Below are 21969 nucleotides of genomic sequence, written 5' to 3'. Positions count from 1 at the left end.
ACGTGGAGAGTTGTAATAAGAATAAAGGAACGAAAGAAATTGCGTGAACCCAGAAGCAAATCCCAATATGTACACGTACATCTCCTCAGCACTGGTACCTACCACGGCACAAGTACTACTTCTTCCGTCCCGGAATTAGACAGAGTAAACTATAGTAATGTGTGAATCAAGAAGAGACACATGAGAGTAATAATAACGGGAGCGACGAGGGTTTTCAATCATGCCATGCGGAGCTTGCATTGCTGTGAGAGTCTGGAACGTATGTAGGTAGATAATGCTGGAATCGGTACTGGAGGAGGAATCTGATAACGCAGCCAGATATGCTACTATACTCGAATGATCTCCCACTATGCGAAAAATGGTGTGCCGAGTGTGAAGAACTTGTTTAAGATTAGTCTGCTGAGAGTTTGAGCTCGACGCGCGGGTGCGAGTCTCTCCGTCTCCGCTCGACGAGAATATAGCTCACTGAACAGGGCAATATTTTTATTTTAACCTTCATGAGTGAAAGTTCTTGGAAAGTCTGGATTAGGAAGGAACGGACCTATGAGTTGTTCGAGGGATTCTACGACCTCGGGTTTGATTTCTAGCCAGGCGTGCTTGGACATACGCATAACGAAGAAGTGACGCTTGTGTTTGTGCTTGATAACTAGAGGCTCTTTGTTGTCACCATCTGCTCGAATCAACTGCGGAGCCGTTAATTCACTATTTTCTTACGAACTAAATTAAGTTCAAGGTATCTCACCTGTAATTGTCGATTGTGCGTTTTCCAGCGATAAGAGACGCCGGAGTTGGAGTTAAAGACACCACCTCTGCTGACAAAACACTTATCGGTAACAGTTACGATGAAAACGAATGATGCAAAACACACGTTTTCTTCGGCGTGTAGTGAAGCCACTCCCGTGCGTCGGTCCATGCTGCGTTCTCATCCTTATCGAGGCCAAATCGTACGCGAGGCTCGCGCTTGGGTTCTCGCTCGATCTCGGCGACGGTGATCATCTGCTGAGAGTCGATATCGAGTTTCTTGATCTTTGTGATAGTAGGGTGCCAGAAACGAGTGACGATCTCGTAGTATAGTGTGTCGTCATCGACAGCGATCGTCGTGTTGCGCAGGGAGTTAGCAGTAAAGACCATCTTGTGTGGTGGATCGGCTTTCTTTGGAGGAGGCATCGTGACGGGCACTGCACTTGCGGGAGCGAGACAAGGATGGAAACGGGTCTGGCTTGAGGCAACACGGACATAGTCGTTTGGAGGACCGGCTTTATAGGTAGGCCTCTGGCTCCCTCTGGTGCATACCCACAGACTGCAGTTCACCCGCGGAAAAGGATCCCACGGAGGGACCGGGCCAGCCAAGGCAGCGTCTCGCTAAGCATAGCCCGCAACGTCATTGGAAGGCCCCTGCCGATGATTGGATAGTCTGGACAGCATTCGGTTGCGCGGGGTGGGTATGAGAGCGGTCTGTCATAGCAGGCGTGGTAAGATAGACACCAAAGATGATCGAAAGGCGAGCGCAGGATTGGCTGACACAGCTTGTGGGATCAGTGGAAATGAAACTCCGGTTACTGTGGATCAGTGTTCCCCAGCGCGTTCCGTGTTAAATTTTCTCAGAAATCGGTCGCCGAGTGGTTCGGCGACAAGCGTGCAGTGTCCTCAGTACGTTACGCATTGCCACTAAGCTAGTTGTACAGCTCTGGAAAGCCAGAAATCTTGGCGATAATCAAGGGACTCAAGGCACTTCCGAGTCAGATGACGACATGAACACTAGAACTGATGAAGGAGGGGAAGCTGAGCTGTTCCTTAGTCTTAACCATTTGGTGATGCTGCAAGATAGTCCAGCTTTATTGGTGAGAAATGCGACATGAGTGAAGCCAGAAGAGGGAGAAATGAATCCGATATTCGGTGCCGTGAGACGGCTAATTCAGGAAATACCATATTGGGTAGACAAATCACACATAATCTGCAGCATTGGTTTTGTTTCAATATTTGACACCGCCTAATTGTGATTTCTGACATTGCATTTTCAGTTTCTGGGAAGCCGGGAGACCGTTCCTTCCACCGATATCTGGTATCCTTCAATGCGAATTATACGTTGAGGGTACTGCAACAGAACTGATTACAATAACGCTGTGAAGATCTAACAAGAATGCCTAATTGGGCGATCTGTTGTTGAACTGAATTGCCAGCCAGGCATCTGTCTGTCCTTGTGTTCTCCAGCTCTACTCAGCAACAGACATCCTCTGACAGTCCTGCCTGCCCGCTCCGTCACGTCGGCCGTGAGGTGCGACAATCGTGCGGTGAGCTGACTGAATAAGTCACCAGCAATCCCGCAACGCGGGTGCAACACCCGTCAAGCACCCCGAGCACGCCGTCAACATAAATTCGCGACTACCATCGCGCTATCAAGAAATCACCCAACTTTCTCTACGACCCCATGTTGTATTTCGCGAGCCCAATCCAAGCCGACATGATTAGAAGACCACAGAGGTCAGATAGTTTTCAGCTAGGAACCGATTCACAAGATGCCATGCTAGCAAATTTACCGGAGGAGCTGCATGACATGCGGCGCGTTCAGGCGTATGGACAAGAGGAGGATCTAAAGGAGGCGCTAGGGAAAATGATCGGACGTGTCGAGCAGCTAGTATGTCCCTTTGTCTAGTTACAAAAATTTTGAGTCTTACGTGTATCAGAGTGCAATGCTCAACCAGGCTCAAAAAAGCCAGATCGAACTCGAAACAAATCTCAAACTCGCGAGATCAAATTTGCAACTCGCACTAGCGAACAATGAAATGCTCGAAGATGCACTGCGGCGAGAAAGTGCAATCGGGAGTAAGGACGTAGGGTGGCGACGTCGCAGCGACCGGCCAGACTCTAGACAAGGACACCACCAGAAAGAGCTCTCCGACGGAGGGTCTCGACCTCCTTCAAGACAAGGTTATGGGTCGGCGCAGACAACACCAACGAGCGACGTGATGGCATCCCCGAGTGTGCCGGAGTCGCCCATTGTGAAGCCCGCAACTTCACCGGTTCCTGACAAGCCGCAGCAGCAGGACTCGCGCTTTTTCCGGTTCCGCTTTGGTTCGTCCTCGGCATCGACGAGTCCGAACCCGAATGCCGGTCCCTCGCGCCCTCGCACGCCTCCCGCGTCAGCGGGGGCTATCCCCGGAGCACGTCGGCCCGTTGATGTACTCCGCGAACGGGACGCATCTCATCTTACGAGTGCTTCACTTCCAAGCCTTGTTGCAAGTAATAACAAACGCGAAGACGAACTCGTCGCGGAGCTTGCTTCCGTAAACGCAAAGCTCGAGAAAGTATCCAAGGAGAAGAGCACACTCGAGCAGGAGGTTGAGGGACTCAGCCAGGCTCTATTCGAGGAGGCAAACAAAATGGTCGCACAGGAGCGAATCAAGTGCGCAGAGATTGAAGAAGAACTTCGACAGGTCCGACAAGAGAAAGAGGCATTGAAGAGCGCGATGCGAATAGTTGAGCAGGAGAACGAACGTCTCAAAAGTCCTATTCCAGCTTCAACTTCAACAGCTTCCTTGCCTAACGCGTCTACAAGTTATCCGGCCATTGTAGAAGATGATTCTACCCCACGGGGTTCACGCCCTATCTCACACGTTCGTCGGAGAAGCCAGGGTGGTAGCATTAGCTCCAGAGGACATTCATCCCGCGCGGCATCAATAAACGAAGAAGAGCACGTCACACGACCGAGATCCACATCCTCGACTCGAGGCTTCCGACAGAAGTCGAGCTCATCAGAACGAGGCTGGGAGTCTTCACCCTCACATGCGTCGATTCCTCTACCGGATTCGGACGCAAGTTCTGTGGTCTCTGAGAAGGAAGCAGGTGTGAAGAGTGACCTGTCTGGTGGTGTCAGGAAGGGTGAAAGTGGAGAAACGAAGGACGCGAATGTGCCCGAGGTACTATTGACTTCGCCCACGTTTCCAGACTTGCCATTTGAGGATTCGCCATGGACTCGTTTATGACGAGTCACTTTCTAGAGTCGCGATGTGCCTATTGTCTCACCGTTCTATTTTCTGGGCACATTTTTCTTCGTTTTTTTGCCGTTTAATTGCCGTTTAAATGTTCAATCCCGCAGGTCCTCTGGGAGGGCATGCGCAGAATTAACGTTAATATTTGAAGTATTAAGTTAAATAAGTATGTATGTATCAGTAGCACAGTAGCAGATCTCCGACATGTTATATACACAGTATCTCAGATGTGCACTCTTCATGTGCGTGTTTCGTCAATAAATTAACACGATGATTATATTGGCATCTTATTGATTACTTTACTTTACTAGAGTATAGAGGACTGCTTCAGCATTCCATATCAAGGCTTCTATTATTACCATATGAGTTTACTCCTAACTTTGGTACTGTCGGCGAGATGTCTGATATATGCCTTAGGACCTAATAGGAGGTTGGGGATCATGATGGCGTTGCCTTCGGTGGCTTTGCTCAGGTTGACTGTGTTGATGATGGTCTCTAGGTGGAGTAGATATAACTTTTTGTAAAAACTGCATTATCATTAAAAGGTTAGTAGCTTATAGTAATAATAAAAAGACCCTAAACGTAAATCAGCTAACTCACACCACACTGTATTGCATCAGACGCTGTCAATCTCTCCTTGTAGTTTGGTTTTAGGCACTTCTTAAGAAATTCAAATGCTATACTGGTTTTAAGCCTGTTATTCCTCAGACAAATAGTTATAGTAGACAAACCAGCTTTTTCCTTATTTAACAGAGAATTTGGGTTTTTAGGACGCAAAGGATCCTTCCATAAAGGCATTTCCAATTCTTCTAAATAAAACCAGAACATTTTCTCTTTAAAAATCTTATCCAAAGCTTTTTGATCTTTATTCCTGCCTAAATTTTATAAATTTAGTGTTAAATAAACTAGTAATGTGAAATTTCTTACATTCCTTTGATTCTTTCATATCTTCACGAGCCCTTCTTCTAGCTATATGCTGACGTATTTGACTGTAGGTCTTCCAATCAACTGGATAAAAGGGGAATTGTATACCATCTTCAGTTTTAGACCACAAATTATAGCATATCACACTATGTACATATTTGTCAGAGGTAAAGCTTGCAAAACGTATCTGTCTGAAGAAGTACTGACGCAAAAGAAAATATATCTGATGTATAAGTCATCTCACGTTTGAAAACTTCAGGTGCAGCATACGGATATGCGGTGTAAACTCCTGATATAAGAACCCTCTCACAAGGTTTGACTTCGCGTGTTCTGCAAGTTATAGTAGTAATTTCAGAATAGATGCTCTAGTGACAAGTACTTACGCTCCAAAATCAGTTAGCTTAACAATCCTAAAATCCCTAGACACTAGGACATTGTTTTGTCTAAAATTGTTAGTATTACAATCAATGTACAATATGTATTTCAGGTACTAGGTGAACAAATTAAACTTACTTTAAGTCACCATGGACAAAACCTTTGTCATGCATATATTGTAGGCCATGTAGAATTTTTCTGACATTAAAACAGATAACAAAAATCCTGATACATTAATTATATACTGTGGTAAAGTAGAAATCACATACAATACAATTGAAGCAATTGTTGGATCACTAAGGTCTGAACCACTGCTCCAGATTTCAGATGTTGCACAGTGCAAGTCAGTCTCAATAAACTCATATTCAAAACAGAAATAAGGAGGATTGTCTATACAACCATATAGTTGTATCTGTTCAAATCAAGTTCAATGTGTGTGATTGTTTGCCAGAAATTTAAGAGAAGAAAATCAGTCTTACAATATTCTCATGTAATGAAGGATCTTTGGCAAACCAACGAACTAACTCGTATTCTTTCCTTCCTAACACTGGATCAACTACTTTCACTACTTTTGTGTACATGGCCCCTTTAATCCTTTTGTGTACTTGCTGTTACAATAAAAGGTGAACAGTTTACAAGTACAACCTATGTAGAAAGAGTTACCCAGACTTGTCCATTGGTTCCAGAGCCTATGAAACTGGCTTTCACTCCGTCATACCATAGATAACTATCTCTGTCAAACCGGATCTTGGGTTGTGCCATGTAGTATTCTACTTGTAGGCTCCCAAAGCGTTAAATAGCTGAGATGATCTGTACTCTCACTTTTTATATGTGTAGATTTGCCTCACTTCCATATATTTGTAATTGGCTCCAGCTATGCTCTTCAGCTAGACGGTTGCATGGCAAACCTCTGTATTTTAAATTTGAGCCATATAATTACATGCGTAGCGGACAATCGGAGAAGGATATACAAATAACTAGATGTGCAGTGGTCGTACATCGGATGGTGTCGATCATTACCAGTTTAGTAAAAAATATATGTGCAATGACGCGGGACAAGGGTGAGTCCAACTGTGAAGACCCATCCTGCACTTTACTCCGACGTACTCCACTGTCGTCTTTCTTTGCCTCTCTCTCTCTCTTTGTGTTTCTCTCTGCTTACTGCACAACTCTGCCCACCCGCATCTGAGCGGAGGTCGGGGCATCTCGGACGGGTATACTCGTGCAACACTTATCCGCTATGTTTCGTTCTGACCAACATGCGCTCGCTGTCGCAGCCTTGACCGCACTTGGTGAAGACCTCGTTGGCAGACGAGGGCGCGTTGTCATTATGCCCGATGCAGATACTGATGTAGCCATAAACCCACATGTGGACGTCGATGCGCGTGGTCACAGGAGGCGGCGGTCCCGCTCAAGGAGCTCGCGAAGGACGAGGAAGAGGAGGGGCTCTGTTTCGTCCAGGTCCTCGACACGCACAAATCGGACACTTTCGTCATGCTCTAGCACAAAGTCGCTTAGCAAAGCATCCAGGCGTTCGAAGACAGCAGAATCAAAAGCGAAATCAACGACTTCAAAGGCGGCTAGTGCGAAAGCAATGTCGATAGGTAGTGTAGCCAGTGCGTCGAGCCGAAGAAAGACGGTCGTAACAGTAGCGCCACACCCCAAGCCCGAAAAATACGTACCACCACCCCGTGGAACGTTTCGGTCCTCTTATACGCGCCATCTTCGTGCGGATGTTATTGGTGCGCTAGTTTCAGAACTTGAAGGTTTGCATATGCCGGAGTCTGTACCTTTGCTTACCGAGAAGTCAGCAGAGGCAGGACACCAGCAAGAACCTGGTTCTTCTTCCACACATTCGCAGAAGGAGGTCGCAATACGTCCACCACTGTCTCTCGTGTTAACGCGTCCTAACATCGGGCTCGAGGATCTACCAACCCTCGCGCTTGCGGAGTTCGACTTCTTTTCAGCGTCGCGTTCGAGGAATGCGCAGATCAGAGAGACAAGTGAGGTATGGGGCCGTAGCCCGGCTGCACCGTCGCCACCTGGTGTGCGTCGGTGGTTGAAAAATGCAAGACAGCCGCCTATTGGGACTGTTGAAGAGGTAGAGGAACGCTCATCGCAGAACTCTGGAGAAGGAGGGAGAAGCGAAGCAGACAGTAAATGAAATGATTCGAGGCATGAAACGTGCGTCCTTCTCTATTAATTCTTCTAGGACATACTGAGCTTTATCATATTTCCCATCTCATGAAGCATCCCCGGTTTTTTCGCCACCTTTTTCGTCTATCCCATAGCATATATTTATCGTCATCATGCTTTCCTAGTGCCTTTGGGTTTGGGGTTTAGGGCTTGCCTTCATGCACACGTTTCTGTCAGCAATTTTCGTATCCTAGGTTCATGCTGCACTGTTTTTCCTTTCTTACTCTCATTACCGCTGCTATCGTATACACGAACGCTACTTGCTCTCTGTCAATGTTGTTCATATATCCACGCATGCATATTGCTCTCCTATGCTGCTTACATAAATACCAGTATTTGTTTATTTTGTAATGTGAAGTCACGTGCACAAACTGACGTCGGTCGCAAGCGTCGGCTGTGCCCTCTTAGTTCAGCTGCGGTCACTTCTGGCGCCATCTCATGCGCTCCTCGTCGTCTGACATTTCTCCCACCAACTTGCCGCAATGCTTATACCAGTCCATGTTATAGCAAGAGATGAAAATGAAATGTCTAATATCACAGGACCGGTTGTCAATGACCATGGGGCACCAAGTGGAAGCCCCGCTGTTGCATTCGTCATTGGTGTTTCTATCGTTCTGCTTGCCTCCATCCTGAATGCTGGTGGACTCAACTTGACCAAACTGGACCATGTGAGCTGCTTTTATGCTTTACCTGAGGGAGGTATTTAATCCGAGCTTGACTTTCAGGTGCGCACAAGTGCAATACCGAAAGCATCAAGGCGGAAAGATTGGTTGAGGCCGTTATGGCTTCTAGGAATGATTCTTTACATGTGCGTAGTTTTATCTCACCGTATTCTGGATTAAGTTCTCATACCAAGGCGTCTAGATTGTCCCAATTAATTGGGAGTACGCTCGCACTTCGGTACTTGCGCGCGGAATACGTAGCACCGCTCGGCGCAACGTCGCTTATATTCAATTTCCTATTTGCGTCTCTATTGGTCGGCACTCCAGTCACAAATACAGACATTTACGTGCGTACTGGTGTTGCCTATTGATTACTTTGAATTCACTGACCCTGGGATTTTTGTTCCGTATTACAGGGCACGATCGTTGTCATCCTCGGTGTCGTCGGCATTGTTGCTTTCGGTTCTATAAATTCTGGTCTTGAAATGGGCATGGACCTCGAACTTCTTAAGACTCTTTGGGCTCGTGGTCAATGGCTTATGCTATTTGCCGTCATGACAACTGCGTTGACGCTCGTGTACATCTTTGCTGCTCAATTAGACCGTGTGCTCGCTGCGCGAGCGGACATCAGTGCTGTTCCGTTTGCAGCACAACTGAATAGACAAGAAGGAAGAGTACTTCTACCTCAAACGCCTTGGTGGAAGCGCGTAGTGGTACGGTGGCAAGATATGATGGGTTGGGTCGCGGAACGACTGGAAACATGGACGGCAGCAAAGGACGATAAGACACTTGCATGGACACTCGGAATTGCGTGGGCATGTTGTGGAGGTGGACTTGCTGGTGGATGCCTTGTCTTTGCACGGACATCCGTGCAACTTCTGTCGTACGCGTCCACTCAACCTCACCCCGGTTCGCAGTTTGCACACATCGCACCTGTGGCAACCTTCATATTCCTCGCAGTGACGGCCGTATTCCAGATCATATGCCTTAATCGTGGGTTACGAGTGTTTGACAGCACACTCGTCGTTCCTGTCTTTTATGGCGTCTACACGGGAACAGGCGCGCTTGATTCTCTTATTTTCAATGCCGAGGTCGAGAAGTATCATACCTGGACGCTCATACTTATATTTTTATCGATTATGATTTTGGTCTCTGGTGTTGTGTTGCTCACGCACAAGAAACCTGAACCTGGATCAGGACCTCGCGGTACTGGACACGTACCACTCGGCGCAATTCCTGCTTCACGTAAGGCGAAGGGCGGAGCTAACGCTGATATCGAGGATGCATCACCGCACGAATCAGAGGCTTTACACAACGAAGGAGATAACAGTCCTGTGGTTTGGGAAGTCGGCGCCGCGAGCGATGATGAGGAAGACGATGCGACAGTGCACGAGGCTGAACAAAGTCCGAAGGATGGAAGACCTGCGAAGACTGGTTTAGCTGGGAGTATGCCCGGGGAGGAAGGCAGAGGACTTATACGGCATGGGGAAGAAGACCATGATGCAGAGGATTGGTGAATGCTTAATGCACGGGACGGATAAGACTTGGATTAAATTAATGGATGGAAGGGAATCATATAATCATTAGCGATTTTGCTTTGGTGCCTTCCCTTACTTTTTTTATGATACACAGGAACTTACATTGGCATAGATGCAATGCTTGTTCTACGACACATCTACGTTACATTTTTTATACCTCCACAATAGAGCGACCTTAATAACCAATCTCAGCACGTTTCGTGATGCATATATTATAAGCTTGAGTTTGGATCTACACGCCCTTAGTGGCGTTCTGAACAAACCGTCGGACTCAGTGGTAAGCAAATAATCCTGGACAATTTCGACCCTCGAAGCATCGGGTGGTGGCCAGAAGCAGACTTCGCATTTTTAGTCGGAGATTAGCGACGCGTCGAGAAGCTAGGCATTGGTCTGACGTAAGGTCGGACTTTGAACTTTATCATTCTACCAGTTCCAGAACTGTTGGAGATTTCCAGACCAAAGCATTCGTTCTGCTTCAGCTCAGGCCTTCTCCTCACCACATCCTTCCAGATGTCGTACAGACGAAAGGCACCGCCTCCCTTGCCGTCTCCCCGTAAATATGAGAAGATAGTACGCGTTGTAACGGGTGCTGAAGAGCATCGGGTCGTTATGTTCTGCGAGGAGAGTGGCACAGTGTAAGTGCAGTTCGATTGCGAAAAAAATAATTCGTTTCTGACACTGTTTTTATCCAGGGAACGCGTAACTGTGTTGCACAGGTTCAAAGATGATAGAAAGAACGCATTCTTCATTCAGTTTCAGAAGCTTGCGAGCGTGGCAAAGTGTAAGCTACTGGCCAAGTCGGCGAAGCTGGGTGGGTATCCTGTTCAAGTGGACTCAGTCGCAGGCTCTCCTCTCCTGCAAGAGCAATACAAGCAGTTATGTCAGGTTGCAAGCCCCAAAGCTCAATATGCAGCGTCTCCACTAAAACGTAGGCGTTTCTCCTCTGCAACAAACAGGGAAAATCGTGGACTCGGTTTGATTAGGCGTCTGTCTGCTCCCTCATCTGTTCTTTGTGATCCTTGCGCTACTCTACGCGCAATTAGGACTCCGACTTCCTTGTCCAATAAGGACAACACTGGCTATTCTACATCTTTAGGTCGCATGTCTGCTCCGCCTATGTTCCAGGAATCCCCACATGCCGGAAATCGCGCGTGGAGAGCTAACACTCCTTCAATTCGACAGCTTAATCATCCGGACCTACGACAGGCGGTCACATCAAAGACTGTCAATTTCAGACTGCGAGCGTTGTCTACTGCGACGACAACGTCTGTTTCTACCCAGAAACTTCCGAGTCCACTTGCGAGGAGCACGTCCCTATTGAGACAAAGCGCTAGAGTAGCGGATGTCTTTCATCCAGTTCGCTCTCAGAGCGCCAGCCCCCCGGTTTCTCATGCTTGGAGTTCCTCAAGTGTTAGGCGCCACTCTGTCCTTGCGGGTATTGCGGAGAACAAGCCTGGCCCAATCCTTAAGAACTCGTCGGCAATGAGGCAAGATGTAATGAACGCTGCACGCTCCGTCCGCTCCTCCAGTGCCAGTCCCTCTGTATCTCGTAGTTGGAGCATCCCAGTCACAATGCACCAGTCAATTTTCTCGGAACGCACCCCTTCCTTCATCGACAATGGGAATGACACTAGCGTGATCTACAGTTCACCGGAAATACTGCCAAGTGGTACAATAGCGGCGGTGGCTTCTGCTTCGCCGTCATCGTTAACTAGAATGGATGTGATCAAGGAGGAATTGGCGTCTGCGAAAAAGAGATACGCTAAGACAGTTGAGAAGATCCACAAGCATTACGCTCTGGTTGATTGGAAGTACGAACGTCGTGGAACCCCTCGCAATAGTTTAGGCGGTACTCCATTGAGCGCGAAGGGACCACCGGCTTCATATCAAGCTCAACGTTCTAGTTAACATTCTGAAGGACTTTAGAGACGTGCTTGTTATATTACTATGCCACTCTTCTTTCGCTTTACTAGACTTTAGAGCATTCGTCCTCTTGGAGTTCTGTTCAGCAATTCTCTTGTATCCGAACATAGACGTGTATTAAATTAGTCGTTCAGCAAAGTATTATTGTCAGTAGATACGGGCGATGACTTAGATCGTTCTACACGTATATACATTGTGGATTCGTCGAGACTATTCCCCTCTCCCCAAAGCTGTCTTCCGTGTATTTTAAATATGATTTTCGAATATCGTCTGTGCACCTTTCTATTATCTGAAAGGGATTAACACTCCTTGTTGAACGTAATGCTTACCTCTGATCATGGCGCAAAATAACTCCTTGGACATCCTTAGTCAAAAGATGACTACATTAGCTATGCGGACCAGCTCAACTAAGTTGACTACGGCATCAATGCGGTGTATATCAAAGTGATCTTTATATGTAAACTGAGGTGGATACGTATGTTGTGTCGTTCGGGGTTAGTATGCGGCGTGCGGCGTCGTGGCGTACTAAGGATAAGAGTCGTCGCGTGGTTGATCCATTGAAGAGTTGATTGCCGTGAAACAAGGGGAGAGCGTTTCAGGATGATGTGCATACGCGCTGACCAGTATGGGTCAAGAAAACTGGCGAAGAGGAGTTATGTTGTGGAATTACAGGAACGTGAGTTTATTCCCTTTTTTTCGATTGTTATGAAATTGTTGGATTGAAAGTTAATTGTTGACAAAATGGGGTGTTTATTTTTAACAGTTCTGAGGGATACTATACATCCGAGGTGTTATGTACATGCGATTTACAATGATTTCGGGAGGCCTTACATATTAAGTGCGTACATCCGACGTCCCCCAAGTCTAGAGAGAGACATTTGCTGATTACCCTTCCTTTCAATAGTTGACGTACCAGTTCCTTCTGCGAACGGTCAACCATTCTCAAGGTTCGTATATCAAAAAGGGAGGACGCATGAGCAAATTGCAAGAGGGATATATAAAGTTGTCGAAAAGTACCCTGGAAGCTTCTTGCCGAGCATTTATAGCAGTGAGGATTTCTTCGAGAAGTGGCCTGGGTGGGTACAATGGTAATTTGGAGGAAAGCTTCGACAGTCGGTTCCATGAGACATTTACGAATCCTACTTAGAAAAAAGTTATACGCATTTGTATCAATGTAGCCACGATAATTGTTTTGCACAGCTGCGTAGAATCAATTACAACGAAACGAAGGGGGATAATGTGTACCACTGTTTATGCCTATTTATTTGATAATGTAATGTAAGCTTCAGAAGCGTGTAATATTTATGCCTATTCTGGCATGTCGCGGAACAGAAAGCACCGCTAGTGCCGCAAGCGTTCGTGGACAACGAGCGCAACGATGGCGACGAAGAAAGCAGCGGACCATACGCTGTACCACCTAGCACCGCGAGGATTTTGGAAGAGGTTTCGCGATGCGGTCGTCGTAAACCCCGAGATTTCCAGTGGTTTGCCACTGCCTGACAAGAACAGGTATCCCCAGCCTGCTTCGCGTCCTGAGAGGTACGCGACGCCAGCAACGAAAGGTGAGTACAAAATATCTGTATCGTAGCTTGGAAGGTATATGACGATGCTAATCACCGCGTACAGCGTCTGATCCAGCGCAGAACCCGTACTGGAAGCGCGACGTACGCCGCGCGTACCCTCAGCTATCAGTCGTTACTCAGGAGGAGCTCGCTACTTTCCTCTTGCAAAAGCCCGAACAACCAGCGTTCGTGCCATTTTAATTCACAGACAAACATTTTGACTAACAATTACTTATGAATCCAGCGTCGACGCTCCAACAGAGGGCCAGCAACAGCCAGCAACCTCAGCGGAAGGCGCTTCTGTACCTGCGACGCGTGCACCCGCTGTCGACCTCACCGCGGCGATAGCAACAATAACGGATGCTCGGAAAGCTTACTCCGAATCACGCCTTCCACCAACACCACCAATTGCACATAGAAGATGGAGACCGCAGGACGCGCCGGATGCACCGCATGACCCTCATGCGTATTTCCCGATGTCATTGGTCAAGTAGGTAGATGCCAAGATTTAACCGGTTAATCATTGGTAGAAGGTGCGGCCGCTACAAATGATAATTGCAATATACCGTGATGAATGCACAGACGAGAAGTTGAGGTTTTAAGCATGGTATGTGTATCGGAACCGAGGTTGTTGGCTGCCAGTCAACCGTCTGCGAAATCACTAAATTCAATTTCATTATCTTCCCTGCCATTGGACACGCATATGCCTCAAGGAAAACACATTTTGCTTTTCCATTCTTCGCTCGGCTCAAGAACTTGTAGTCAAGACTTGGCATGCTGTTTCTTTCGGATTTCTGCTTGCCATTCGAGCTGCTTATCTTGTCACGTGAGTGCTAACGTGTCAATTTACCTAGGGAGATTCTGACCAGCGACCATGATGCGTACCGAGTTCCGATCTCAAACGGGCAAGACTAACTTGTGCCAATGGAATTTTACAGAAGAAACGGGGAATATGTATAAACAAGAAGCGACGACAGCACAGAAATGACCAAAGCGCTTTGTTCTTACCACGCAGGATCACGTCATCTCGACACCATCGACGAATAACGTATTTCTCGCATCATTAGGCGCACTCATTCGCCACTCAGAACCAGCATTTTTTCGCTCTGTTAAAGGCAGATCCCATCCCTATTGGGTTGTACTCGGGGATTTCCCGTTGTCGTTCGTGCTTCCTGCGGACCATGGCGACATCTTGTGGCTGATGCAATTACTGGAACTGACTCCCCTTCCCCGCCTTCTCTTGTTGCTTGAAGTACTTAACGACCCTCGCGTGCTCTTCTTTCCCCTCAAGTCTCGCCAGTTTTCTTCCGCCGAGGAACTCGTCAGCTTTCTGGACTAGAAATGTCTGCTGCTCCTGCTCTTTTATCTGGTGTTTTCGTGTCTACTAGAGAGAAATCGCCTCATGCGAAGTTCTCCACTCCTGATCATCCCTCTGCACAGTTACTAGAAAAGCTTCGTTTAGAGAAGCAGCAGGACGATGGTCTACAGCCCACCAACCCCCCACCATATACCCAGCGCGACCCACATGAACAACCGACATTCACATCGGAGTCACTCATCCATCCCGAGCATCCCGTCCTCTATCTCCCACCACTCATCTCATCCCTGCCACAAAACGCACAACGCCCCGACGTTTCCGTGTCTTCTCCGGACAACAAGCCTCCCGCAGTCCTAACGACCACAACTCGTCTTCCAGAGATCGACCCCGTATCCCTTTCTCTTCACCGCGCACTGCACTACTTCAGGCCCCTTGATGACAAATACGCCAGCAAGCCGTACGAAAGTGCGTTCAATTGGAGCGAACTGCGGCTTCCTGAGGATGAGGAGCGCGAGTGGTATTGCGTGGCTTTCCGGTCGCGTCGGAAGGAAGGAAGCAATGGTGATGGTACGTACATGCAATTCTTCTGCTCATTATTAAATTATATTAGCTTTTTTTCTCTGTTGTCCTTTTAATTCCTTTATTCGCTTCTTTCGCTCATCTGGGTGATACCACGGCTAAACTAACTTCATCGTTATCTTTCACAGCGCTCTACGAAGCGGATCGAAAGGCCCACGAAGAAGCGGTGCAGAACGGTGGTGTACGTCATACTTCCCACTGTTCGAGTCTAAAATACATCTCATTTACTTTCTGGCGTTGCTATTTACGCAGCTTCTTATGTACTGGTTCGGCGTTCCCGACCCCGTCACGGGCCTCAATCTTGCAACGTGCATCTGGCAATCTCGTGCACACGCCGCAGCTGCGAACTCGCGTCCGGACCATATTCGCGCTATGCGCCTCGCGAAAGACTCGTACGAGGTGTATACGCTTGAAAGGCACGTTTTGCGCAAACGCCGTGGGTCGACTGGTGTCGTGGTTGAGGAGTACACAGGTGGTGAGGCTGGCTGGTGATTAGAAATGTAGATTTTTCGCTTTCGTTTTTCTTTTTGCGCTGTTGTGCAATTTTGGAACCGGGGCTTTCTCGGTCTACGTGCTGTTCACCATTGGTATCATCCTATACCTTGCCAATAGTAAATTATACCGTATTAGACATACAATGCTATTCCATGTAACAAACGCTTTGAAATTGAATATAATCGCATGGCCATCACGTCTCCCAATCCTCTATCGAATCGTCTGAAATCTGGGATGGATTGATGTTCCAGATGGCCTCGTCTTCGTCCTTATTCCCATTTAATTTTTCGGACGATCGAGACGTGTCAGCCTATACTTCTAGTTTAGTCCATAGCACGCAAACGTGTTGGAAAATAGAAAACTCACACCCATGGTGCATTCCTCTTCACTCTCCGCATCGCGAATAGGCGACAAATAGACGCCACGGACAGGAGCAAATGCACGTCGTGGTTTGCGTGGTTTGCGTGGTTCTGGCTTCGTATTTGATGTGGGTGCCTTAGGCTTTTCATGTAGGCGCTCTTTCACCAGCGTTGATTCCGGAGCTTGAGTCACCTTGTTAACTTCCATAACATTGCGCGGATCCACGTTCTGGAGCTTTGGCCGAGGCGGGGTACGAGGCATAGCAGAAGCGCTATGAAGATCGGTCCGAATAGCGATATGAACAGGAGATGGAAGACGGTCGAGGCGTAGGTCCGGGGATGCTTCGATTGCTTGATCGTCCTTTGTGGTCACGGTCTTCCTGGAACGAGAAGAGTGTGCTGGCTTGAACCTAATGTAAGGCGGGGAAGAGAAGACTTCGATTGGTGCGACTTGAGCACCGGACTTGGCGGCGTGTTGCAAAAAGTTCTGCGAATTTTTTTCACGCGAGCCAGAGTTCGAGCTATTATTGAGAGTCTCAACAGCGTCTAAGGTGATTTCTTGACTAGTGTCTCCCTGAGCCAAGTCAATTTTCGAGCCAGCCGGCGGCGTACGCATGCCTTTAAGCATCTCGGAATGTTCCCTTTCGATAAAGCGTATCATCTTCTGTGCTTGGATTTGGTCCTCGTCAGAAGCCAATTGCCCTATTTCTAATTCAATGTTGTTCAGTTGCATGTCCGGATTAGGGATCAAGGGATCTTCGACTGCTAGCGCTTGTGATTGTTGCTCGTTAGAAAATAGTTGGCCTAGCTCCAGTTCCATGCCGTCGTTTGATTGTTCGTGAAGCAAAGGAGGTAAGCGATCTTTATCCGGAGTGTCGAAGTACTGGAGCGGTGAAGCGTACAAAGCAGGTCCTGGCGTGGAGAATGGCTCTTCCGGATAGTTACCAGCAGACGAGGTAAAGGATAAGACAGAAAAAGTAGCGTCTTCTTCATTTGTCCCGTCAGCTATGTTATATTTGCCATCAGTCAAAGCGTAGTCGGCGGGAGTCGAAGAGTCAGAAACGGAATAGCTTGAATTAGTGAAAGGAAAGAAAGATGTTGGTCCAGGAGTACTGAACGGTTTATAGCGAGCTTGATGCTGTTCCGCCCGGTTGAGGGAGGGACTGCCTGAGTAGTGCAAGGAGTGCCTAGAAGAATGGTTTGATCCACGATCCGGCGTCAAAAAGTGGACAGTCTTTTGCACAAAAGGGCCCGGTTCAGCAAAGGGAACAAAATTTCCAGCAGCCAAGTTCATAGTGCTGTCAAAGAGAACGTCATCCGGGGTAAGTTCGAGGTCAGCACGGCCTTTGTAAGCGTGTAGAGACGTTGCTTGCTCTCGAGCAGCATAGTTCGGATATTCAGCGAAGAGCAGAGATTTTGGTAGCCTTTCCTCTGCAGGAGATACGGACCGCAGGTGATCCTGCACTACAGAGACATCAGGAGGTAGAAATGCGAATATCGTTCCGTTGTGAACTTCTTCTGGGCGAGACGCTTTTTGGGAAGCTGGAGCATCTTCAAAGACGTATGAGGTAGTTTCGTCTTCAGTAAAGCTTGAGTGGATGGGAAGTGCGAGTGCATGGAGTGGATGGTCTGGTTCTAGGGTGGAAAACGTTTGTGATAACCATTCTGGAAGCTCGCGTGGGCGAGGCTAAATTATGCCATCAGCGATAATTTCCCGGACGATAATCCTAAAAAAGATCTATGTTTACCTCTTTCTCGCTCTCTTCAAGACGTCCAGAATCCGTCCAAGATGGTAAGTCCTTGTTCGTCAAGAAATCTGGGCGATTTCGTTTCTTAGAATCGTTTGTCCTGATAATAGTAAATCCATCTCCTAGATTATTACTCCTTACTGTGTTATGAATAACGTCAATTGGGGTTTGTGGTGGTTCAGTACTGAGCGTTGACGCAGCGGAGACGACAGAAGGATTACGCGGTCGCTTGGTAATAGAAGTTGAGAACTCTCCAATGAATGATGTATTGAGTCGCAGGAGCATCTTGTTCATGCGACCGTTGAGGCCATCCGATTTCTTCCGATTTCTGGGCCTATTCACGAATAACTGGGCCCCGGATGCGTCGTCCGATCCGCTTGAGTGGCGAAAGTGCAGAGATGATGCACTATCACAACTTTTCGTCAGAAAATATGTATGAATAACACGTGAAAGAACGCACTGGTATCCTACTTCTCTGCCTATTCCCACCTCCGATGAAGATATGTTGCGAACAGGCATGCCTTGCTCAACATCAATGCTAAATTTCGGACGTGAAGGCTCGAAGCACGGAGATTTTTCGTCTGGGACTCTGGGGCGCATATCATGTGATTAGCGCATTGTTTTCGTGAATGTATTACATAATATTTTCGCAATTGTGGGAGTTATTGGGCAATTTGAGGAGGCGAGATTGTCGCTGTGCTTTGAGGACTTCAACCGTCAGACGGTAGTATTTGATTCTTGTCAATGGCCTACTTAGTACTTTGGACGGCTTCATGGTGTGCAAGCGGTTCCTCACATTGATATCCACGTCCTAGGTCATGAGGCTCTCCCGCTAAATGGCCGGCTGGTCAATAGCCTGGTGATTACCTATCGTGACTTTCATATTGTCGCTTTTTCATCAGACGATGTCGACGCTCAAGCAATAATTCTATTCGACGTTCCTCACGTCTGTCTTACATGACCAATCTGCGTAGCACTCTTCAGCATCGGAACCACTCCGCATTTTACTTACATCGCCACGTTCCTCATATCTTTCAGAGGGTTTCAATGTTTTCATTTCGTATTCCTTCCTTGGATCAATTGGCCAATCGGGCTACGCATTTTTCCTTCTTGTATAAATTTGTAGCGATACCTTTGTGTCCAAAAAGAGCGGTTCCGGGGATGAATGCTGTTCGCAATCAATCTATCGCAGCGCATTGCTTAAACGTTAGCAGACTGTTAGCTATGCTCTGAGAGTATCTCAACTAGTACTCGTCGTCACTGGCTGTCCTTGTGCTCGGATATAATAATTTTGCTTTGGAGGGAGGGATGATATTTCCTCACCCACCGCACTACGAAGTCTTTCCCACATTTATCATACATTCTTCACCCACGAGAAATATCTATATGACAAGGATGGCGACAGTGTGAAGTTGAGAAACAGCGCACAAGGATGAGGAGAGTTAAGGACTAAAAAGAAACTCATCAACGAAGTATCTCGCGAAACGTCATGTCATGTGATTGTTGCGTGATGAAGGTCACACAGTCAGCCTCCACTTGTGCCACCCTTATAAACGCATCTCTGTTGTTGAACACTCCTTCTCACAAACCACGACCTCGTCAGCCTCGGCCTGAAACTAGACACGCATAAAAATTATAGCTCGCATAACGACAACTCCTTGATATCTCGTTCTTAGACACGACTTAACACAGATCCTCTACTTTCTTTTACGATGAACAAGTTCCTCGGTCTTTACATGGCTTTCGCCGTCTTCCTTGCCTCTTCCGTGTCTGCTATACCTCAAGACCATCTCGCGCCAGCTGTCGAGTCAAACCATGTATCGAACATTCACTACGGACGAAACGATCCGAAAATACCTCTAAGTGCCGCTGCCGTCAAAGTTCATGGGAGGGAAATAGGCATTAAGCCACCCAACCCACCCGCTTTTCCACGTGCACCCCCACTTCAAACTGCGGCTATGCAAGGCGAAAAAGTCGTCGAGTCCGTTCCGGCGCACGTTCCGAGACAGGTTCATAATGCGGATTACGGCTCGAACGGTGGCCCAACTGGTAACCCTAAGACTACGCAACAGACTTCAACTTCATCCCCTACCAGTACTACTACAGCTAGTGAATCTAAGGAGACAGGCGACTCGTCGGAGGGAAAGAAGCGCCGCACCCTCAATCCGCACCCTACCCAGGACATCAACTACATTGCCAACTAGATGATTCGAGCTTTACTTGTATGCTGTACCCTTACTAGTGCTACGTATCTGGTGTTTTTTATGAGCCTCAACGACTGTCTCTCGTATACTCTGGCATAGACTCTGTTCGGATATGCACATCACCCTCATTGGAATGTTTCTGTACTATTACGAAGACGAGCTACTGTACTCTTTACAACAGGGCTTGTTATCTATACATTATGATAGACTTGTGTTGTACTCTTCGAACTGTGTACGATCAAATTCTATGTCTAGCGGCTCAGGTTGAGATGATATTGACTGTTGGAAAGACTGTTCCTTGCAAGTGTTCGTGTGATCTTCCTATGGAGCGGTCGAGAACGTCTGAGACGCGGGAAATTAGTCATGAGGTCTAGATGTCAATAGTATTTCAGCAATTCGGAATCCGGTATTGGCCACGTCCTCTGGCGCAATGCATATAACCACTATTTTTCTGCCTCTGATCGCAGGCTCCGCGTGCAACATATTCACTAAGATACACAATAAAGAACCGCTATGCTGTACGTCATGCGGACCTGTGGCCGACCAGATGAATATCAGCACGTAAATATCAATGCATCAGACTGTTCAAGTATTTCGGGATATAACAGTCTATTATACATTAAACATTTCGTACGCACAAGATACGCCAAAGACTAGCTTACGAAAGTCATCACCCATAAAGCGTCTGATCATGCGGCGTTCCGAACAACCCCACGCTCCAACTTGGGGGTTGTCTCCACTGCTCGACTTGCAGTTTCAGTATCCTCGCGACGACGCCTGCGAAGAACTCTGCGTCTGCGCGGTTGTCGCCTTCGAGTACGAATTGGAGTATCGCTGCGCTTGGGATGGGCTTTTTGTTGGATTTTGAGATGGATGAAGGTGAAGATGAGAGGGCGAGGAGACGGCGTGTGAGTCCTCCACCCGGGATGAACGGTATTGATGGAGACGGAGTTGGGGAACGTTCGGAGGACTCGAATTTGTATGTTGGGAGTTGCTTGATGAGGGAGATGGGTGAGGTGTCTAGAGCTGGAGAGTTGGCTGCGCTGAACATGTATGTTGGTGATCTGTTGTCGATGTAATCAGTCGTAATGTATTAGCATAGAGTTTCGTTTGTTTTGGGTGGAGATGATTACGTACAGCATTTGAGCGTCACTTCTGTTTGTTAAGTCTACGCCTGTGAGGTAAAGCACCGCACCGATGTTGTTCTCTTGGATGAATGCGAGAAGCGAGGTGGAGAATGCAGCTTTGCGGGACTATACGAATATGGCTTGTTATTTAGCATGACGTCGAACCCAACAGAGATAGGATGGACAGACCTTAAGTACAGGGGATCTCTGCTGTATCACTAAGATATCCTTCCCATCCTTCCCATACACTGCATACGCGTCAGTTACAGTTAGCATGTATGAACTAGCATCCGAAAAGATACCAAGCTAACACACGCACGTTCCAAAGGCGTCGATACACCCGCTCCATCTTCTCGCGCACCAATAACAGGAACGAGGTCCTGCGGATCGAATACGCCAATTTGTTCAAGCTCAAATGTGGAGATGAGTAGGTCTGCGGCGAGCTGGGAGACGTTCCCGACTGAGACTACGGGCTGGAGTGAATCGTCAAACAGTAAACGGTTTAGCATACAGTTGGGAATGTTGCGAAGGACTGTATGCGTACAACAATAAGTGTTTTAGAAGTTAGGGATATTGACGGATTTGTTGGATAGTAGAACGTCATTTCGAGAACTCAGGCAGGAGTAGGTATTGTGGAATGGTCTTCATCTCATCGCCAACCCGCGTCAAGGACGCGTATGCATCACGTGAGACAGATGTCGCCAATTGATACCAGTATAGGTACAAATATGAATATAGTAGATAGTGTGAAAGGTTAGGGTTATAGGGTCAAAAGGGGAATAATCACTATAAAGGGCTATTGTCTTCGTCTCGTCTAAACAGGTAATCTATAAGCCATGTATTTCTTCATCCGATGCTCAATCAAATACTAAATCATGGTAAAATCCCCTAAATAAGACGTTGAGCATTTTGTCAAAGAAACAGAACTATTTCACTTCTGTAATGGCACCGATATTACAGTTTAAACAGG

At 47.3% G+C, this 21969-nt stretch overlaps 11 protein-coding genes across 11 annotated transcripts; 7 read left to right on the top strand and 4 right to left on the bottom strand.

Annotated features, from left to right (window-relative positions):
* Positions 1-23: 23 nt before the first annotated feature.
* Positions 24-1214, bottom strand: FOMMEDRAFT_146910 (uncharacterized protein). Its single transcript, XM_007266953.1, has 4 exons — positions 869-1214; positions 743-812; positions 542-683; positions 24-465 (listed from the first exon to the last, which is right to left on the bottom strand). Exons 1-4 carry the CDS (start codon positions 1165-1167, stop codon positions 392-394), a joined length of 585 nt encoding a protein of 194 aa, XP_007267015.1. The 5' UTR covers positions 1168-1214; the 3' UTR covers positions 24-391.
* A 988-nt stretch (positions 1215-2202) lies between these two features.
* FOMMEDRAFT_20443 (uncharacterized protein) lies at positions 2203-4172 on the top strand. The gene is made up of 2 exons (XM_007266952.1): positions 2203-2635; positions 2685-4172. Exons 1-2 carry the CDS (start codon positions 2462-2464, stop codon positions 3981-3983), a joined length of 1473 nt encoding a protein of 490 aa, XP_007267014.1. The 5' UTR covers positions 2203-2461; the 3' UTR covers positions 3984-4172.
* Positions 4173-4344: 172 nt separating this feature from the next.
* On the bottom strand, positions 4345-6050 carry FOMMEDRAFT_28826 (kinase-like protein; the record flags this gene model as incomplete). The annotated part of the gene is made up of 10 exons (XM_007266951.1): positions 4345-4503; positions 4590-4666; positions 4721-4864; positions 4917-5059; positions 5121-5243; positions 5297-5356; positions 5427-5486; positions 5558-5700; positions 5768-5896; positions 5952-6050. 10 exons carry the CDS (start codon positions 6048-6050, stop codon positions 4345-4347), a joined length of 1137 nt encoding a protein of 378 aa, XP_007267013.1.
* A 478-nt stretch (positions 6051-6528) lies between these two features.
* FOMMEDRAFT_156687 (uncharacterized protein) lies at positions 6529-7452 on the top strand (the record flags this gene model as incomplete). The annotated part of the gene is made up of 1 exon (XM_007266950.1): positions 6529-7452. The coding sequence occupies one exon, from the start codon at positions 6529-6531 to the stop codon at positions 7450-7452; it is 924 nt and encodes a 307-aa protein (XP_007267012.1).
* A 556-nt stretch (positions 7453-8008) lies between these two features.
* FOMMEDRAFT_84763 (uncharacterized protein) lies at positions 8009-9663 on the top strand (the record flags this gene model as incomplete). The annotated part of the gene is made up of 4 exons (XM_007266949.1): positions 8009-8152; positions 8210-8292; positions 8349-8493; positions 8563-9663. The coding sequence occupies 4 exons, from the start codon at positions 8009-8011 to the stop codon at positions 9661-9663; spliced, it is 1473 nt and encodes a 490-aa protein (XP_007267011.1).
* A 531-nt stretch (positions 9664-10194) lies between these two features.
* FOMMEDRAFT_156685 (uncharacterized protein) lies at positions 10195-11592 on the top strand (the record flags this gene model as incomplete). Its single annotated transcript, XM_007266948.1, has 2 exons — positions 10195-10319; positions 10377-11592. 2 exons carry the CDS (start codon positions 10195-10197, stop codon positions 11590-11592), a joined length of 1341 nt encoding a protein of 446 aa, XP_007267010.1.
* Positions 11593-12974: 1382 nt separating this feature from the next.
* Positions 12975-13747, top strand: FOMMEDRAFT_108485 (NADH dehydrogenase). The gene is made up of 3 exons (XM_007266947.1): positions 12975-13169; positions 13234-13354; positions 13414-13747. Exons 1-3 carry the CDS (start codon positions 12986-12988, stop codon positions 13661-13663), a joined length of 555 nt encoding a protein of 184 aa, XP_007267009.1. The 5' UTR covers positions 12975-12985; the 3' UTR covers positions 13664-13747.
* A 623-nt stretch (positions 13748-14370) lies between these two features.
* Positions 14371-15781, top strand: FOMMEDRAFT_140962 (uncharacterized protein; the record flags this gene model as incomplete). The annotated part of the gene is made up of 4 exons (XM_007266946.1): positions 14371-14421; positions 14580-15054; positions 15195-15247; positions 15319-15781. The coding sequence occupies 4 exons, from the start codon at positions 14371-14373 to the stop codon at positions 15556-15558; spliced, it is 819 nt and encodes a 272-aa protein (XP_007267008.1). The 3' UTR covers positions 15559-15781.
* FOMMEDRAFT_156683 (uncharacterized protein) lies at positions 15755-18268 on the bottom strand (the record flags this gene model as incomplete). Its single annotated transcript, XM_007266945.1, has 4 exons — positions 15755-15871; positions 15928-17607; positions 17669-18074; positions 18129-18268. The coding sequence occupies 4 exons, from the start codon at positions 18266-18268 to the stop codon at positions 15755-15757; spliced, it is 2343 nt and encodes a 780-aa protein (XP_007267007.1).
* A 999-nt stretch (positions 18269-19267) lies between these two features.
* On the top strand, positions 19268-19872 carry FOMMEDRAFT_168300 (uncharacterized protein; the record flags this gene model as incomplete). The annotated part of the gene is made up of 1 exon (XM_007266944.1): positions 19268-19872. The coding sequence occupies exon 1, from the start codon at positions 19381-19383 to the stop codon at positions 19870-19872; it is 492 nt and encodes a 163-aa protein (XP_007267006.1). The 5' UTR covers positions 19268-19380.
* A 670-nt stretch (positions 19873-20542) lies between these two features.
* On the bottom strand, positions 20543-21603 carry FOMMEDRAFT_86396 (uncharacterized protein; the record flags this gene model as incomplete). Its single annotated transcript, XM_007266943.1, has 5 exons — positions 20543-20936; positions 21010-21125; positions 21189-21247; positions 21319-21472; positions 21544-21603. 5 exons carry the CDS (start codon positions 21601-21603, stop codon positions 20543-20545), a joined length of 783 nt encoding a protein of 260 aa, XP_007267005.1.
* Between the last annotated feature and the right edge of the window lie 366 nt (positions 21604-21969).

Source organism: Fomitiporia mediterranea (assembly GCF_000271605.1).
Source record: "Fomitiporia mediterranea MF3/22 unplaced genomic scaffold FOMMEscaffold_6, whole genome shotgun sequence".
NCBI classification, from domain to species: Eukaryota; Fungi; Basidiomycota; class Agaricomycetes; order Hymenochaetales; family Hymenochaetaceae; genus Fomitiporia; species Fomitiporia mediterranea.
Note: the sequence above shows the minus strand (reverse complement) of the source record. Positions and strands in the feature narration are given on the sequence as shown.

What these genes read in the sequence shown, in the direction of transcription:
- FOMMEDRAFT_108485 (XM_007266947.1), top strand. Translation starts at nt 12,986, where the DNA reads ATGGCGACGAAGAAAGCAGCGGACCATACGCTGTACCACCTAGCACCG. An exon ending in CGCGACGCCAGCAACGAAAG is followed by an intron (nt 13,170 to 13,233) that starts GTGAGTACAAAA and finishes CACCGCGTACAG; the next exon opens with CGTCTGATCCAGCGCAGAAC. An exon ending in CAAAAGCCCGAACAACCAGC is followed by an intron (nt 13,355 to 13,413) that starts GTTCGTGCCATT and finishes TTATGAATCCAG; the next exon opens with CGTCGACGCTCCAACAGAGG.
- FOMMEDRAFT_20443 (XM_007266952.1), top strand. Translation starts at nt 2,462, where the DNA reads ATGATTAGAAGACCACAGAGGTCAGATAGTTTTCAGCTAGGAACCGAT. An exon ending in TCGGACGTGTCGAGCAGCTA is followed by an intron (nt 2,636 to 2,684) that starts GTATGTCCCTTT and finishes TACGTGTATCAG; the next exon opens with AGTGCAATGCTCAACCAGGC.
- FOMMEDRAFT_146910 (XM_007266953.1), bottom strand. Translation starts at nt 1,167, where the DNA reads ATGCCTCCTCCAAAGAAAGCCGATCCACCACACAAGATGGTCTTTACT. An exon ending in CACTACACGCCGAAGAAAAC is followed by an intron (nt 813 to 868) that starts GTGTGTTTTGCA and finishes GTGTTTTGTCAG; the next exon opens with CAGAGGTGGTGTCTTTAACT. An exon ending in CGCACAATCGACAATTACAG is followed by an intron (nt 684 to 742) that starts GTGAGATACCTT and finishes ACGGCTCCGCAG; the next exon opens with TTGATTCGAGCAGATGGTGA.